Source organism: Bos grunniens, chromosome X, assembly GCF_055505025.1.
Source record: "Bos grunniens cultivar Pamir isolate PY7600 chromosome X, Bosgru_T2T1.0, whole genome shotgun sequence".
NCBI lineage: Eukaryota > Metazoa > Chordata > Mammalia > Artiodactyla > Bovidae > Bos > Bos grunniens.
Genome location: NC_141194.1, coordinates 137,886,765 through 137,901,510, shown reverse-complemented (window position 1 = coordinate 137,901,510; position 14,746 = coordinate 137,886,765). Strand labels below are relative to the sequence as shown.

At 44.7% G+C, this 14,746-nt stretch overlaps 1 protein-coding gene across 2 annotated transcripts in view; it reads right to left on the bottom strand.

The window, feature by feature from the left end:
* The window catches only part of TENM1 (teneurin transmembrane protein 1), a 904,402-nt gene that overhangs the window by 19,170 nt on the left and 870,486 nt on the right, over positions 1-14,746 (bottom strand). For both annotated transcript variants that reach the window (XM_086388154.1, XM_086388153.1), the window contains 2 exons: positions 8,613-8,785; positions 7,304-7,539 (listed from right to left, as the gene is read on the bottom strand). In XM_086388154.1, the coding sequence (XP_086244280.1) occupies positions 7,304-7,539; positions 8,613-8,785 (409 nt within the window). The remainder of the gene's footprint in view (positions 1-7,303; positions 7,540-8,612; positions 8,786-14,746) is intronic.

Sequence of the window (14,746 nt, the reverse complement as noted above, 5' to 3'; positions counted from 1 at the left end):
GGAACAGGGCATGTAGGCAGCATTAACATCAGCCTCCATTACTCCACTGGGAACTTTTTTAACCTGTAGTTTGCTTTTTTCCTCCCAAGACACACTCTTTACCTGGGCAGCCAACAGAATCTTAGTGCCAGAAGAAATCTTACAACATGGGCTATTGAGCTGGACTGCCTAGGTTCAAATCCTGTGTCACCCTTTACTAGCTGTGTGACCTCTATGTGCCTCAGTTTCTTTATCTGTAAAGTGAGAATGCTAATAAGAGGACATGTCTGATAAGATGTTGTGAACAGTAAATAAGTTACTATATGGCAATATACATATAAGATTTCAATGAATGTTAGCTGTTATAATTATGCTTAGTGGTAGCTGTTATAATTATGCTTAGTGGTAACAATACTACTAATAATAGAGATTGTATAGACCATATCCCTCATTTTATAGATGGGAAAAGTGGTGCAAAATTATGGGCATACCGGTTCTTCTTTAAAACCTTATTCATTCCTCTCACCTGATTTCTGCCATACCATTTAACCTGGACACTTTTTGCACTAAATTAATTTGCTCTTGTGGAAATACTTTCCTGTTGGTGAATTCATCTGGGTGACCATACAATCGGCATTTAAAAATTTTAATATCAATTAACTAATACTTATATACAAATGAAATAGTGTGTGAAATAAGACTTTCTGCCTAGTTATCTTAGCAGAGTCGTCCCAGGATTAACAAACATAGTTGTTTCTATGATTTGAAGGCCCCAAGGATCCCCCTGACCCTGAAAACCAACACTGCTCAGTAGCCTTGATGCCTGAAATCTCCAGGTGACTCCTTATGGGTAAATACACTGTTACCTGGGATGGAGAACCACAGATATATTTTAAAAACAGACAAATCTATCTGTAAGCAGGCTTCTTACCTAAATTTTCACAAAATGAATCCCTCCAGCAAACCTGGAGAGAAGGAAGTCAAAACAGCATGAAGCAAACATGTTTTCTGAGAAAGGAGGGAGATGCTAGAGGGAACGCGCCTCCCACATTCCCCATCATTTGTCAGCCTGGGACCTTGTGTTTCACCAGGCTTGTTCTGCCTTTCAGAGCTCAGCTCACGTAGGACTAGTCACATGTTGCATTTTAAAACCACTCTACCCTGTTCTTAGTTATCTTTGAATGGAGAGAAAAACAATCAATTGTGAGGGTTTTTAGACGAGTCTTCACTTCATTTTGCTTGTAAACACATAATCATCTTACCTGATTTGATGACTTCAGTGTGAAGTGCTAAGCTTCTTGGATTTTTTTTTTTTCTTTTTAATAAAGGACGCTGCAGTTTTGGAGCTTTGCTGTCACCTCACATCTCAGTCTGAGAAATCTTATGAAGAGCTTGAGGCTCAATGCTGGGATAAGTCTCATCTAAACAGCATTACGATTCATGGACACAGCAAGGTGCGATCTGGATGTATTTTCTAAACCAGTTTGCTTTCGGTGAATGTCGAATTTCTTGATGGGCCAGGGAAAGGTATTTATGGGGACAGATGAATGCAGCAGATGAGGATATACATAGACTGGAGGGGAAAGTACATTGCAAGGAAGATGATTCAAACACAACTCAGGTTCGGTGTGTGTGTCGGGGGGAGGAAATGGATTTTTTAAATAGGTGAAATTTTAGGATGTTAATGTGATTTATTTCACTTAATGGAGCTGGTGCCAAAGCAGGTTCTCATGTTCCCCAGCAGTTTGTTTCCTCACCTTGAAGAGGACCCTGAGTGTGTGTGTGAAAAAAAAAAGTCACCAATCACTGGAGAAAAGTGACTCTTTTTGCTTTATCTTCAAGGGAAGTCTATCATTTTCCAATTTTTTTCCTTTCCACTAGAAGGTCTGGGCTGGATCCACACTGGCCTTTGGGGAACATATTCATTCTATTAAATTGGCTATGCCTAATCTGGGGAAACTGAGGCAGTGATATAAGCAAGAGTGCCTAAGGATGGAGAGAGTAGATAAGGACTGTCGAGTTAAACAGCCTCCTTCCTCTCGCCTCCTTCACACTTTTCCTGCCCACCCACACTTGCCAGTACATTAGAGTCGATTATTTGTCTCTTTTTGTCAGCATTGAAATGAGGAGTCAGGCCCTGCCAAGATGGGCTCCACTGAGTGGGGCAATGATTTATAGATTAATTATTTTAAGGAACAAGGAAGTACAACATGATGGAGTGGAAAGAGTACTGCACTAGGCGAAGACTTGCATTTTAGTGCTGGCTCTGATCCATAATAGCTGTTTGACTTTGGGCAAATCACCTAACCTCTCTAGGCCTTAGTCTCCTTATCTGTAAATTGGGAATAGCCAATCATTAATGGTTGTGGTGATCAAACAAAACTCTGACTATGAAAACATTTTGTTAATTGTAGGAAATGGCAACACACTCCAGTACTCTTGCCTGGAAAATCCTGTGGGCTACAATCCATGGGGTCGAAAAGAGTCGGACACGACTGAGCGACTTTACTTCACTTTAAACATATGTAAAGGATCATTATTGGTGTTAGAATTTTCTAGGGACGTGTACAGTAATACCACCTAGCCAGTCTCCAGTCCCAGAACGTCAGGAAGAACCCCTGAAGTCACAGATGAGAGGGCCCTGAATTTGCTGCCGTTATAAGCCATTCTACAAATCTGCTCAACTCTACCACCAGATGGGAAACTGGTCAATTATAAATAGTATTAACTACATAACACTTCAGAAATGGCAAGGATCTAACAGAAGCAGAAGAGATTAGGAAGAGGTGGCAATAATACACAAAAGAACTTACAAAAAAGGTCTTAATGACCCAGATAACCACGATGGTATGATCATTCACCTAGAGCCAGACATCCTAGAGTGCAAAGTCAAGTGGGCCTTAGGAAGCGTTACTATAAACAAAGCTAGTGGAGGTGGTGGAATTCAAGCTGAGCTATTTAAAATCTTAAAAGATGGTGTGGTTAAAGTACTGCACTCAACATGCCAGCAAATTTGGAAAACTCAGCAGTAGCCACAGGACTGGAAAAGGTCAGATTTCATTCCAATCCCAAAGAAGGGCAATGCCAAAGAATGCTCAAACTACCGCACAATTGCACTCATCTCACATGTTAGCAGGGCTTCCCAGGTGGGGCTAGTGGTAATGCCAATGCAGGAGATGTAAGGGATGCGTGTTTGACCCCTGGGTTGGGAAGGTCCCCTGGAGGAGGGCATGGTAACCCACTCCAGTTTTCTTGCCTGGAGAATCCAATGGACAGAATAGCTTGGTGGGCTACAGTCCATAAGGTTGCAAAGAGTCAGACATGACTGAAACGACTTGGCATGCACACACACACATGCCAGCAAGGTAATGCTAAAAATCCTTCAAGGCAGGCTTCAATAGCACTGAACTTCCAGATGTACCTGGAACTGCCAGATGTACAAGCTGGGTTTAGAAAAGGCAGAGGAGCCAGAGATCAAATTGCCAACATTCACTGGATCATAGAGAAAGCAAGGGAATTCCAGAAAAGCATCTACTTCTGCTCCATTGACTATGAGAAAGCCTTTGACTGTGTGGATTACAACACTGTGGAAAACTCTTAAAGAGATGGGAGTATCAGACCACCTTACCTGTCTACTGAGAAACCTGTATATGATCAAGGAACAACAGTTAGAACTGGACATGGAACAGCAGACTGGTTCAAAATTGGGAAAGGCTGTATATAGTCGCCCTGTTTACTTAACTTACATGTAGAGTACATAATATGAAATGTTAGATGAATCACAAGCTGAAATCAAGACTTCCAGGAGAAATATCAACAAGCTCAGATATGTAGATGATACCACAATAATGGCAGAAAGCAAAGAGGAATTAAAAAGCCTCTTGATGAGGATGAAAGAGGAGAGTGAAAAAGCCAGCTTAAAACTCATTATGGCAAAACCAATACAATATTGTAAAGTTAAAAAATAAAATAAAATAAACTAAAAAATAAATGCAATTATTAAAAAAAAGAAGTACACTTTGAAAAAAAAAGGAAAAAAAAATACTAAGATCATGGCATCCAGTCCCCTCACTTCATGGCAAATAGATGGGGAAAAAAAAGGAAACAGTGGCAGATTTTATTTTCTTGGGTTCCAAAATCACTGTGGATGGTGATTGCAGCCATGAAAGTAAAAGACGCTTGCTCCTTGGAGGAAAAGGTATGACAAACCTAGACAGCATATTAAAAAGCAGAGACATCACTTTACCAACAAATGTCCATATAGTCAAAGCTATGGTTTTTCTAGTAGCCATATACAGATTTGAGTTGGACCATAAAGAAGGCTGAGCACAAAAGAATTGATGCTTTTAAACTGTGGTGCTGGAGAAGAATCTTGAGAGTCCCCTGGACAGCAAGGAGATCAAACCAGTCAGTCCTAAAGGAAATCAACCCTGAATATTCATTGAAAGGACTGATGCTGAAACTGAAGCTCCAATACTTTGGCTACTTGATGCGAAGAGCTGACTCACTGGAAAAGACCCTGATGCTGGGAAGATTGAGGGCAGGAGGAAAGGAGGATGATAGAGGATGAGATGGTTGGATGGCAGCATCAACTCAATGGACATGAGTTTGAGCAAGCTCTGGGAGATAGTGAAGGACAGGGAAGCCTGGCATGCTTCAATCCATGGGGTGGCAAAGAGATGGACATGACTTAGTGACTGAACAACAACAACAAATAACACTTCACTCTACTCACACGGAAGAGTGCCCATATATTTTATGCCCACTAACCTCAGTATTAAGAACAATTTGGAATATGATGTGAAAATTACACTTTATACTCTCTCTCCATTATCTGTACATACGGAGGGGAGAAAATAGGATGGGCCATCATAGAAAGCGGAAAATAATAAAGCCACATGGTATAGAATGTGTTCTAAAAAATGGAAAATCCCAAAGTCATATAGTGTATGATATGACTCACAAACTTTATTCAGACTCTAAGCTGCTGCTGCTACTGCTAAGGCGCTTCAGTCGTGTCCAACTCTGTGCGACCCCATAGACAGCAGCCCACCAGGCTCCACTGTCCCTGGTATTCTCCAGGCAAGAACACTGCAGTGGGCTGCCATTTTCTTCTCCAATGCATGAAAAGTGAAAGTGAAGTCGCTCAGTCGTGTCTGACTCTATGCGACACCATAGACAGCAGCCTACCAGACTCCTCCGTCCATGGGATTTTCCAGGCAAGAGTACTGGAGTGGGGTGCCATTGCCTTCTCCGACTCTAAGCTGGGGAGGCACCAAAATACCATTTATTTGATGTAATTTTCCTAGGGTGAGTCCATGAGGTTGATATACCATGTGTATATAATTCTGACTTTTCTCTAGTATGACATCTTCATTTCACAGGTGAAAAAAATAAAGGCATTTCTTAAGCCAGTTGTAAGACTCCCCCATTTAGGGTTCTAAGCAGGAGATCCCATTTCTAGAAGAACTCTGATAGGAAACCCTTACTGCCCACACATAGAGAGGTTTGGACTATTTGGGCTGGTTTCACCTCTCATTTCTCCCACTCCAGTACTCTTGCCTGGAAAATCCCATGGATGGAGGAGCCTGGTAGGCTGCAGTCCATGGGGTCGCTAAGGGTCGGACATGACTAAGCAACTTCACTTTCACTTTTTACTTTCATGCATTGGAGAAGGAAATGGCAACCCACTCCAGTGTTCTTGCCTGGAGAATCCCAGGGACGGGGGAGCCTGGTGGGCTGCTGTCTACGTGGTTGCACAGAGTCGGACACGACTGAAGCGACTTAGCAGCAGCAGCAGCACCTCTCATTTCAGTGGCATTTCTGGTAAATATTCTGGCAATCGAATCAAAGCATACAAACTGACTTGTGCATGTAGACAACTTTAGTGGCTGTTACAAAAACAACCACAAAAGTCTATCTCTGAGTCACCAACAGAACTGACTCAGAAGTGAGCACATGGGACTGGCCTGACTGCTTGTTGCTGGAATTGGGTGGTTGTTTGGTGTTGCCCTGTCACAGCCTAGAGGTTACTGCATTTTTACTGTGAGCGAAGAAATGCAAGTGTTCCAGGTATCCCAGGCAAGACACAGGTGCTCAAAGCAGGCCTAGCCTCAATAGTGAGTAACTGCCTCAGGTTGGCAGTTGATCTTGGGCTCATATTGAATGTTGCTATATTTGGAAAGTTGGTCATGTCATCCTAACATTGCTTCATGTTCAAGAAGGGACAGGTAGAAAGAGTGCGGTGGTGCTTGTGGGTTTCGTGTTCAGCAGAAAGGCAATTCTGACTGAGAGATCCCAGGTTAACTGTGGTGACTGTGCTCGGTAAAAACTTGAAAACTCCCAAATCCTGCATTTCTCCCAGGCAGCTCTCTTCTGGGCTTCCCAGGTGATGCTAGTGGTAAAGAAGCTGCCTGCCAACGCAGGAGATGGAAGAGACCCGGGTTCAATCCTGGGTCGGGAAGATCCCCTGGAGGAGGACATGGCACCCCACTCCAGTATTCTTGCCTGGAGAATCCCATGGACAGAGGAGCCTGGTGGGCTACAGTCCATGAGGTCACAAAGGGTCGGACACAACTGAAGCACGCATCCATGCTCTCTCTGAGTGCCATTAAGCCAACAGGAGCACTAGTCCTTGACCTCTCCGGCCCTTAATATGTATATTCAAGGCAATGATATCATTCACTGATTTCTCCTTTAATTGCCTTTGTCCAAATGTTGCCTGACGTTGCATATCCTTCTGTGTGTACCTGCCTGGCCTTTTCGAATAAAGTATCTACCACCACATGGCGCTTCCCTTGTGGCTCAGCTGGTAACGAATCTACCTGCAATGCAGGAGACCTGGGTTCAATCCCTGGGTTGGGAAGATCCCCTGGAGAAGGGAAAGGTTACCCACTCCAGTATTCTGGCCTGGAGAATTCCATGGACTGTGTAGTCCACTGGGTCGTAAAGAGTCCGACATGACTGAGTGACTTTCACTTTCACTTTTTACCAGGAAGCAGGGGTTTGAGGCATCTCCAGGCCATATGAGGGGTTCCAGAGGGCCTCCTGACTACACGCATTTCTAGATCCAGACATTGTCGGTGCCTGAAATTGCTACTGTCAGAGCACTTTAGCTGGCTAATGACAAAGAAAGCTCTTATTAGAATGTTCATTTAAGGATAGTGAACCATTATCAGCCATTAGCACCCTCTCTTGAATTACTATATTATATAAGTTAGTCACCTAGAAAACCTTTAGAGAAATGGGACTTCTGATTAGGGAGGTGCTGTGGTTTTCAAAAATACAACACCAGTTATCTAGGTGCTGTCAGGTCGAGACTTACCCTCAGCCTCCTTTCGAAAGCTGAAATGTTGCCTTTGTTCTGCTCCTTGCGCTGCCGCCACTCGATGAGGTTGGCGTTGTGCTCCCCGGGCAGAGAGATGTTGCATTTGCCCAGGGTGGGGTTGACTGCCCCGGCCAGGATGTGGGGCTCTGAACTGAGGCTGATCTCCATCCCACTGGCAAAGGTGACACGCAGGGAGCCATCTGGACTCACCCGATAGGTGCTCTGGGTATTTTCTGCAGAGAGAGGAGCAAAGGAGGAAGCGGGGGAAGAAGAGGGAAGCACAGAAGTAGAGGAGAGACAACTTGAGCTTCAGGAGGCAAGTTTGGGAAAGGATGAGCAGGTGTGGCGCCACGGACCTCACTGCCCTCAGGGCTACAGACAACCATTCTGACAAGCCCTCTGTCCATTTGGGTCTTGTTAGTTTCACAGCTGGGCTGTCTTGTTTCTTGGACAAAAGACTCCTGTGTAATACTGCAGGCTGTTTCTGTTTTTCAAAACGTTCTCATTTTTAAAGGATTTCCTCACAAACTTCTTCTCTGACTTGGTGGATTGGCCTTCTCCATTTGATATGCTGGGAGCTAGAATGAGCGGAGTATGCAGTGTAATTCAGAACCCTCAACCTGGGGACACAAGCACAGTGGCTGGTCTCCAGGAAAGGATACGCTGACAAAGGTTGCCGCCGATCCTTTTAGAGTGGATCTGATGTTGGACAGTTCTGTGTTTGGCCTCACAGCCTAACAATAGAACGGGTCCTTAATGACTGGGCAGAGAGAAAATGATTTCTCTGTGTCCATTTCTCTCAGCTTCTAAGACATTCTTTCCAAATCCACCTTCCTTTTTTCCTTCCTTCCTGTTTACTTCCCTCTTGCTCTCTCCCTCTCCTTTCCTTCTTTTTTCCTTCCATTCTCTCTTACATTTCCCTTATATTCCAGCTTGGTATGCACCCTCACTCCTCCTTTTTATTCACCCACGTCATCACTGCTCTAGAATGCTAATTTCAGATGGGACAGAGACTTCGTGCCTTTAGTATACCCCCAATCAGAGCTTAAAGAGCTTTACAAACAACTGGGTGTTGGGAAATGGCTTGATGGAAGAGTATATTTGGCAGGAATTGAACCTCCTAACTCCCACAGGGATGTGGCCCAATGTTGCTGTAGGAACTTCATGAAAGGTGTGACTTGGGATTCAGCCTCCACAGCTGGAATATGGGGACAAGAAGTCTTCTATTAATTAACAGTGTGTGGAGGTTTGATGGTAGAAGTGAGAGAGATGCCATTAGAGGCGGCAAAGTTGGAAATATTCTTACCTTGTTTCAAAATATATATGGTACTCGTGGCTGTCAGATTAGTTGACATGAGGACGTTTTCGCGGTTGGAAGTATCTAGCTCCACTTTCGTCAGCTTCTCCAGGTCACTGTGGAAGCTGCTGACATCTCCAGTGGGAAACGTTGCATTGGTCAGATGCCCCTCGGGGTCATACCTGTGGAATGTAACCAACCCAACTTTGAAGTCTCTTGGCAGTGATAACGGGCCTTTGCAAAATAAAACTCACTTGGCAGCTAATACAGTTAAACTTTGAGTGATAACAAGTATTATTAACCTTGTTCAATAAGAAGAAAAAGGTCAGAGAGATGATTAATCAAACGAAGGTATTTTTTGCAGCTTCTGAATTCTTGATGACTTCCTTGAGCTGTGCTGTTTTACAGAAAAAATATATCTGATAATGAATCACCAGGGTGGAAAACTGATTTATGAATCATGTCCCGCTGTGTGCAATGTTGCAGGGAGCCTTCCATTTGCAATTTGGGTCGATCCCATCAGATGTGATGGATCACAAAAACCAGCAGAGGGTGCTGTTGGCAAAGAAAAAGGACGCACAAATGTTCGCCTCCCCCCAACCCCCCCAAACAGGCAGAGAAGGCCAATAAACTGATTTTGCATTGTGATAGGAAAATTATATTTGCTGCTGTTTAAGTTGCCAAATTTGAAATGAATGAATCATTCTTCCAACAAAATGAACAAGCACAGAAGATAATGGAAACATACTCATTAAAACATTCTGGAACCCCCTGATCTCAGTGTCACTTAATTTTTTTCTCTTTTTATAGTATAGTACATAATGTGTTGTAATTTGCCTGTATGAGTAAGAGCTCCCCCCCACCCCCGCCAAATAATTACCTGGGATAATAGGCAATAACCTATATCTAGAAATAGACTCTGGTGAGTTGAATTTTTTTTTTTTAAATCAGAACTATTGGCAATCTGACTGGCTTCCGAATGGAGAGAACTTCCCTGAAGGCTTTTGATGTGGAACTGTTCTTTTATTGCCAATAGAACCAAGAAAAATAAACTCTTCATTAAAAGTAAAGACATGCACTTGGAAACCCATTACTGTTTTCTTTTCAAGTTGCAAATTTAAAAATATTTAAGTACTTTTATTTGCTTTTAAAATGTTAAACAATTATATTCTTTTAACCTAAAGTGAGCAGGATAGAGCCTGGACACAGTGGTGGAGCCTGGCCCTACTGCCTGTTGTTCAGTCACTTCAGTCCTGTCCGATTCTTTGTGACCCCATGGACAGTAGCCCACCAGGCTCCCTCTGTCCATGGGGATTGTCCAGGCAGGAATACTGGAGTGGGTTGCTATTTCCTTCTCCAGAGGATCTTCCCAACCCAGGGATTGAACACATGTCTCCTGCACTGCAGGTGGATTCTTTACCACTGAGCCATCAGGGAAGCCCCCTGACCCCTGGAATGATGCAAAATGGCCTAGTGACTCAGTGTGAATCCACTATGTTTTAAAGAATTCAGTCTGGAGAGTTGCTAAAATTTTAAAACATAGACCAGTCTTTGGTAGACTTGGGAAAAGGGGCTAGACATTATTTTACAGGACGAAACTGGACTTGAGGCTATACACAATGGCATGTCAAGTTCAGTTCTGTGTGTACATGAGCATGCTCACAGGCACACTCGATCAGTTAAAAACAATCAGGCGTGCAAATAAAAATAATCAAATAGGTCATTTGGCATCACGGATATGGCAAGCCCCAGGTATTTAATTGGATGCACCCTTTGTTTAAATGGATTTCAGTCAAAATGGCTATTGGCATGTTGCTACTATGATGCTAAGGCCTTATTATCAAAGAAAGGCTGAAGGGTGCTGTTTGCGCCTGGGGTTAATGGCAAGATCTTCCCTGCTGCTCAGCCTGTTTGCCCATGGCCTGCTCTGGGGCTGTGAGAAGACCCTTGATGAGAACAGGGCATGGAAGGGCCTGAGTGCCTAACACAGCCTGACTTTGTCTGCCTGGTCTTTCTTTCAGGGGAGGAAAACAGTACCGAGCTTTGATTCTCACAAGGTACCAATCTGCTTTGGCCTGTAGGGAGGAGTCTCCAGGCAGCAGACAGAAGGAAGCTACTGCAGGCCCCCTCCCGAGGGAGACTGTGGCCCCACAGCCTGGATTACGCAGGCAGTTGCTCTCTGTTTTACATCCTTCACCAGTCACCCGGCCGCATCAGTTTCCCTTTCCTGATTTCTAAAGGGTTTCCTCAGCACTTGGCAAGGTCACTCCTCATTATTCCCCCAGGAGATCTGACCTCTCTCAGTTACACAGCCCCTTGTTTTAAAGCAAAATTTCCTCTAAAGGTGACAGCAGTGGTGGTGCCCACTTCTCAGGGCTAGATGACAAGATCAGATGCCAACTGAGCCATCCACGAGCAGAGGTACAAGGGCCAAAAATCTGAACGAATGTTAGCACTGGCCTGTGGTGTAATTCCCTGGATAGACGTAGCTGGGAGGCTGCCACCTGCTCCTTTTCTGGTGAGGGAGGTAATGGGGTAGGGATAAGGTAGGCTTTCTCATAGTCCTGCCCAAGCGCTAGACAGCTAAAAAGTTATATTATCTGATTTCCTTTCTGTGGCTGGATAAGCCTCTTTATTTGAAAATGTACCTTTGACTTTATCATAAACAAAGTACCTTGAGGGTGTTTTGCTAAGTGAAATAAGTCAGACAGTAAATACTGTATGATCTCAGTTATACGTGGACTCTAAAAAAAATTCAAACTCAAAAAACCTGAACACACCAAGCTCGTAGGAAAAGATCAGGTTTGTGGTTTTCAGAGTTGGGGGTGGGTGAAGGAATAGCGTAGAAGTGGTCAAAAGGTAGAAACTTCCAGTTATAAGATAAATAAGTACTGGGGGGACTTTCCTGGTGGTCCGATGGTTAAAAATCCACCTTGCCGTGCAGGGGATGTGGGTTCGATCCCAGGTTAGGGAACTAAGATCCCACGTGCCACAGGGCAGCTAAGCCTGTGCACGACAACTACTGAGCTGCAACTAGACAGGAGCAAAAACACTGCAGCTAAGACCTAACACAGCCCAATTAATTAAATAAATCAATATATTTGTTAAAAGTACTGGAGATGCCATGTACAACAAGGTGATAATGAACATTGCTGTGTGGTATGTATGAAGCTTCCTAAGAAACTAAATCCTAAAAGTTCTCATCATAAAGAAAACAATATTTTTCTTTTTTTGGTGTCTATGTGGGATGATGGATGTTCACTAAACTTACTGTTGTCATCACTTTGTGATATATAGAAGTCAAGTCACTAGGCTGTATGCCTTAAACTTATAGAGCGCTGTATGTCGATTATATCTCAATAAAACTGAAGGGGAAAAAACCAAAAAAACCCAAAGCACTCTACACTCAACACACTCACCCACCCCTATTCTGCTAGTCACAGTCAAGGCAATGGCATTGGTGGTATCTGCAGAGTGGCACCTTTCCTGGGCTCAGCCATGCACACGGCCCTCCGTCAAAAACAACAGGCCTATGTCTCTTCTGTGGGGTCATTTCCAAAGGAAGAGCAACAGGCAGATCCCACAACTTTGGAAAGATTGCTCTGAAGTGGATAAGAAATAAAGGAAGTCTTTGATTTCCTATGGCTTGCTTGAGTTTTTTTTTTCCCCCCTCCATCATAGGGGACTGCATTTTCCCCAACTGAATGTCAAAGAAACAAGTTTAATCAAAATCTCTTATGCTGTGGGTTTCCCTTTGGTGCAGAGAGCACAAGCCCAATATGCTGCAACTGATCCCCTCAGGCCATAACAGGGTACTAACTTCCTTCTTTGCACCCCTACTTGTCCTCTGCACCCTGGGCTGTAAGTAGCATGCACTTAACCAGGCCCATAAATTCTGGTTTGGTGAACTGTGTGATCGGGCATTGACTGTTGCCTTCATGGTTATCAGGAGTGAGTTTGCCATCACCCTATTCCTTTCTGTCTTGATTTTACAGAGTTCCACTGCGTGCGTGCACACACACACGTGTTCCTGCGGAGCAAAGGAAACATGCGGAAAGAAATTCAGGATTCATTCTTGTCCTTGAGGACCATATGGTTTACAGTAGGGCAGATGATATTTGCACATTATTAAAATATATTTGGTCTGATGTTTTGTCATAAGGGCTAGCCTGCCCTTTCCCTTGAGGACAGTCATGGTCACAGTTAAACCGTGCCGAGTAAAAACCAGAAGCTCTTACATCTTTGCCTTTAAGAAAACATTGAAGATTATAGAAGAAAAATTCATTAATTATTTTATAAAAGGAAATAGACCCTCTTTACCCTCTCAGAAACCTGAACAACCGAATAAGCATTCTTCAGGAAATACTAGATTCCCCTTTCCTTGCCAACAACTTCATTTGGCTTCCTATGACTCAGCCCAGGTCCATCATGCCCTTCTATTTTCACTTGTCCTTCATTCAATAAATATCATCAGTCTTGGGCTGGGTCCTGGGGATACTGTGCTGAATGAAATTCGAAGTCTAGTAGGGTAGATATGATAGGCACACGAATCGCTCTGATGCCAGAATACTGCCATATACTTCTGTAAACAAGGAGCTGCCAGATTTCCCTCCAGGCTGAGCACAAGGAAAGGAGGAGAATGAGGTGGTTGGTATTCGAATCCTGGAAGGTAGTGGGAGATCAATCCCTTGATAGGTAGAGACGGAGGAGGGGAGGAAGGCATTGTGAAGGCGGGCACTCTGATGTTTGGGAAGACCATTGAGGGAAGCCGGATGCGGGAGCGCAAGGGTCCTCTCGGAGAGGCATGGGAGATGAGGCTGGAGAGGCTTGCTGGAAACAGAGCATGGGGATACTGGGGTGCCAGGCTCTGGAGGAAAGCACGCAGTCGATGGGCAATGGAGAGGCATAGGAAGCTCTCAGGGGGAGAGCAGTATGACTCCTTAGGTGCTGTGGTGGCAGTGAATCTTGGAATGGAAGCTATGGAGCAGGGAAAACTGTTGGGAGGCTTACTGCCCCAGTTTGTGTAAGAGAAGATTGTGGCCCCTTGCCTTTATGAAACGCATGGTGATAGTTCTCCTAGGTGGTAAACTCTTGCATCTTTAGAGAGAGGGCACAGTGCCTCGTTCACCTCTGTATTGTCAGCGTGTGGCCCAGAGCAAACTCTCACTGCTTACACTTGTTGAATGTGGGAAGCAGGATCTGCCTGTGCAGATGGGAAGGACGGGGTGGAGACGAGAGTGAGCGTGGTGAGAGGACAGCCAGCCATCCCGGGGGATGTGGAGGCTCAGTTTAGAGAGACGTCCTGTGTGGTGCAACTCATCCTCCCAGCAAGGCTCGGAAACTTTGTTCTGCAACCTCTCTTCCTTCGCTTCAGCCCCTGTCCCTTTGCTAGTTCTTTCTCCCCAGCATGACCCTCCACAGCTCTTGCTGCCCATTCCTGAGACTTCTCAAGGGCATAAAGCCCAAGGGGAGGGGACTGAGTGAAAGTATCCAGTCTGTCTGTGAAGTCCTCAAGGAACTGTTGGCGATGCTACATTCTTTCTTTTTTGATGTGCTCGGACTGACTATTCACTTTCATAACCATGGGAATCACATCCTCTCCTTAGGCAAATATTTTACCCACAGACCCGGCGGGTTTACCTTGTTCCCCTCCTCCCCTTGCCCCCGTTCCCTGAATCTTATCAGGTAGGAGGAAAAGCCTTCCCTTAGCCATTTCCATAAGACTGAGCATTTGTAAAGCAGCCTAGAAAGCACCTAGAGCCGTCATTAGGGCATTTCCAAGTTGTCAGCGAATGGCGGGTTTGGCGGGTGGGGGTGGGGAATGTGCTAATCAAGACCTGAGATGGAGAGAATACAGAAAACCAAGGATCAAGAGATCATGGAAATGCAGAGTCCCCTTCGAGCAGAGGGCTCCCACAAAGGTCAAGGGCCCAAGGAGCTGTCAGCTCAGTCTGCACTGGCAGCACTGACAAAACTGACACTTTGGCCTCAGTCTGGGACCTCTGCAGATGAGTGTAGCAGAAGCCTTTGCCAGGAAAAGCCTTGCGAAATGAGGAGGCTGCCCTACTGTGGAGATGCTGGGTCCCTCCCTTAGACCTCCGCTGGGGCAGGGTCATCGCAATCAGGAGTCCACGAGCCCCTGG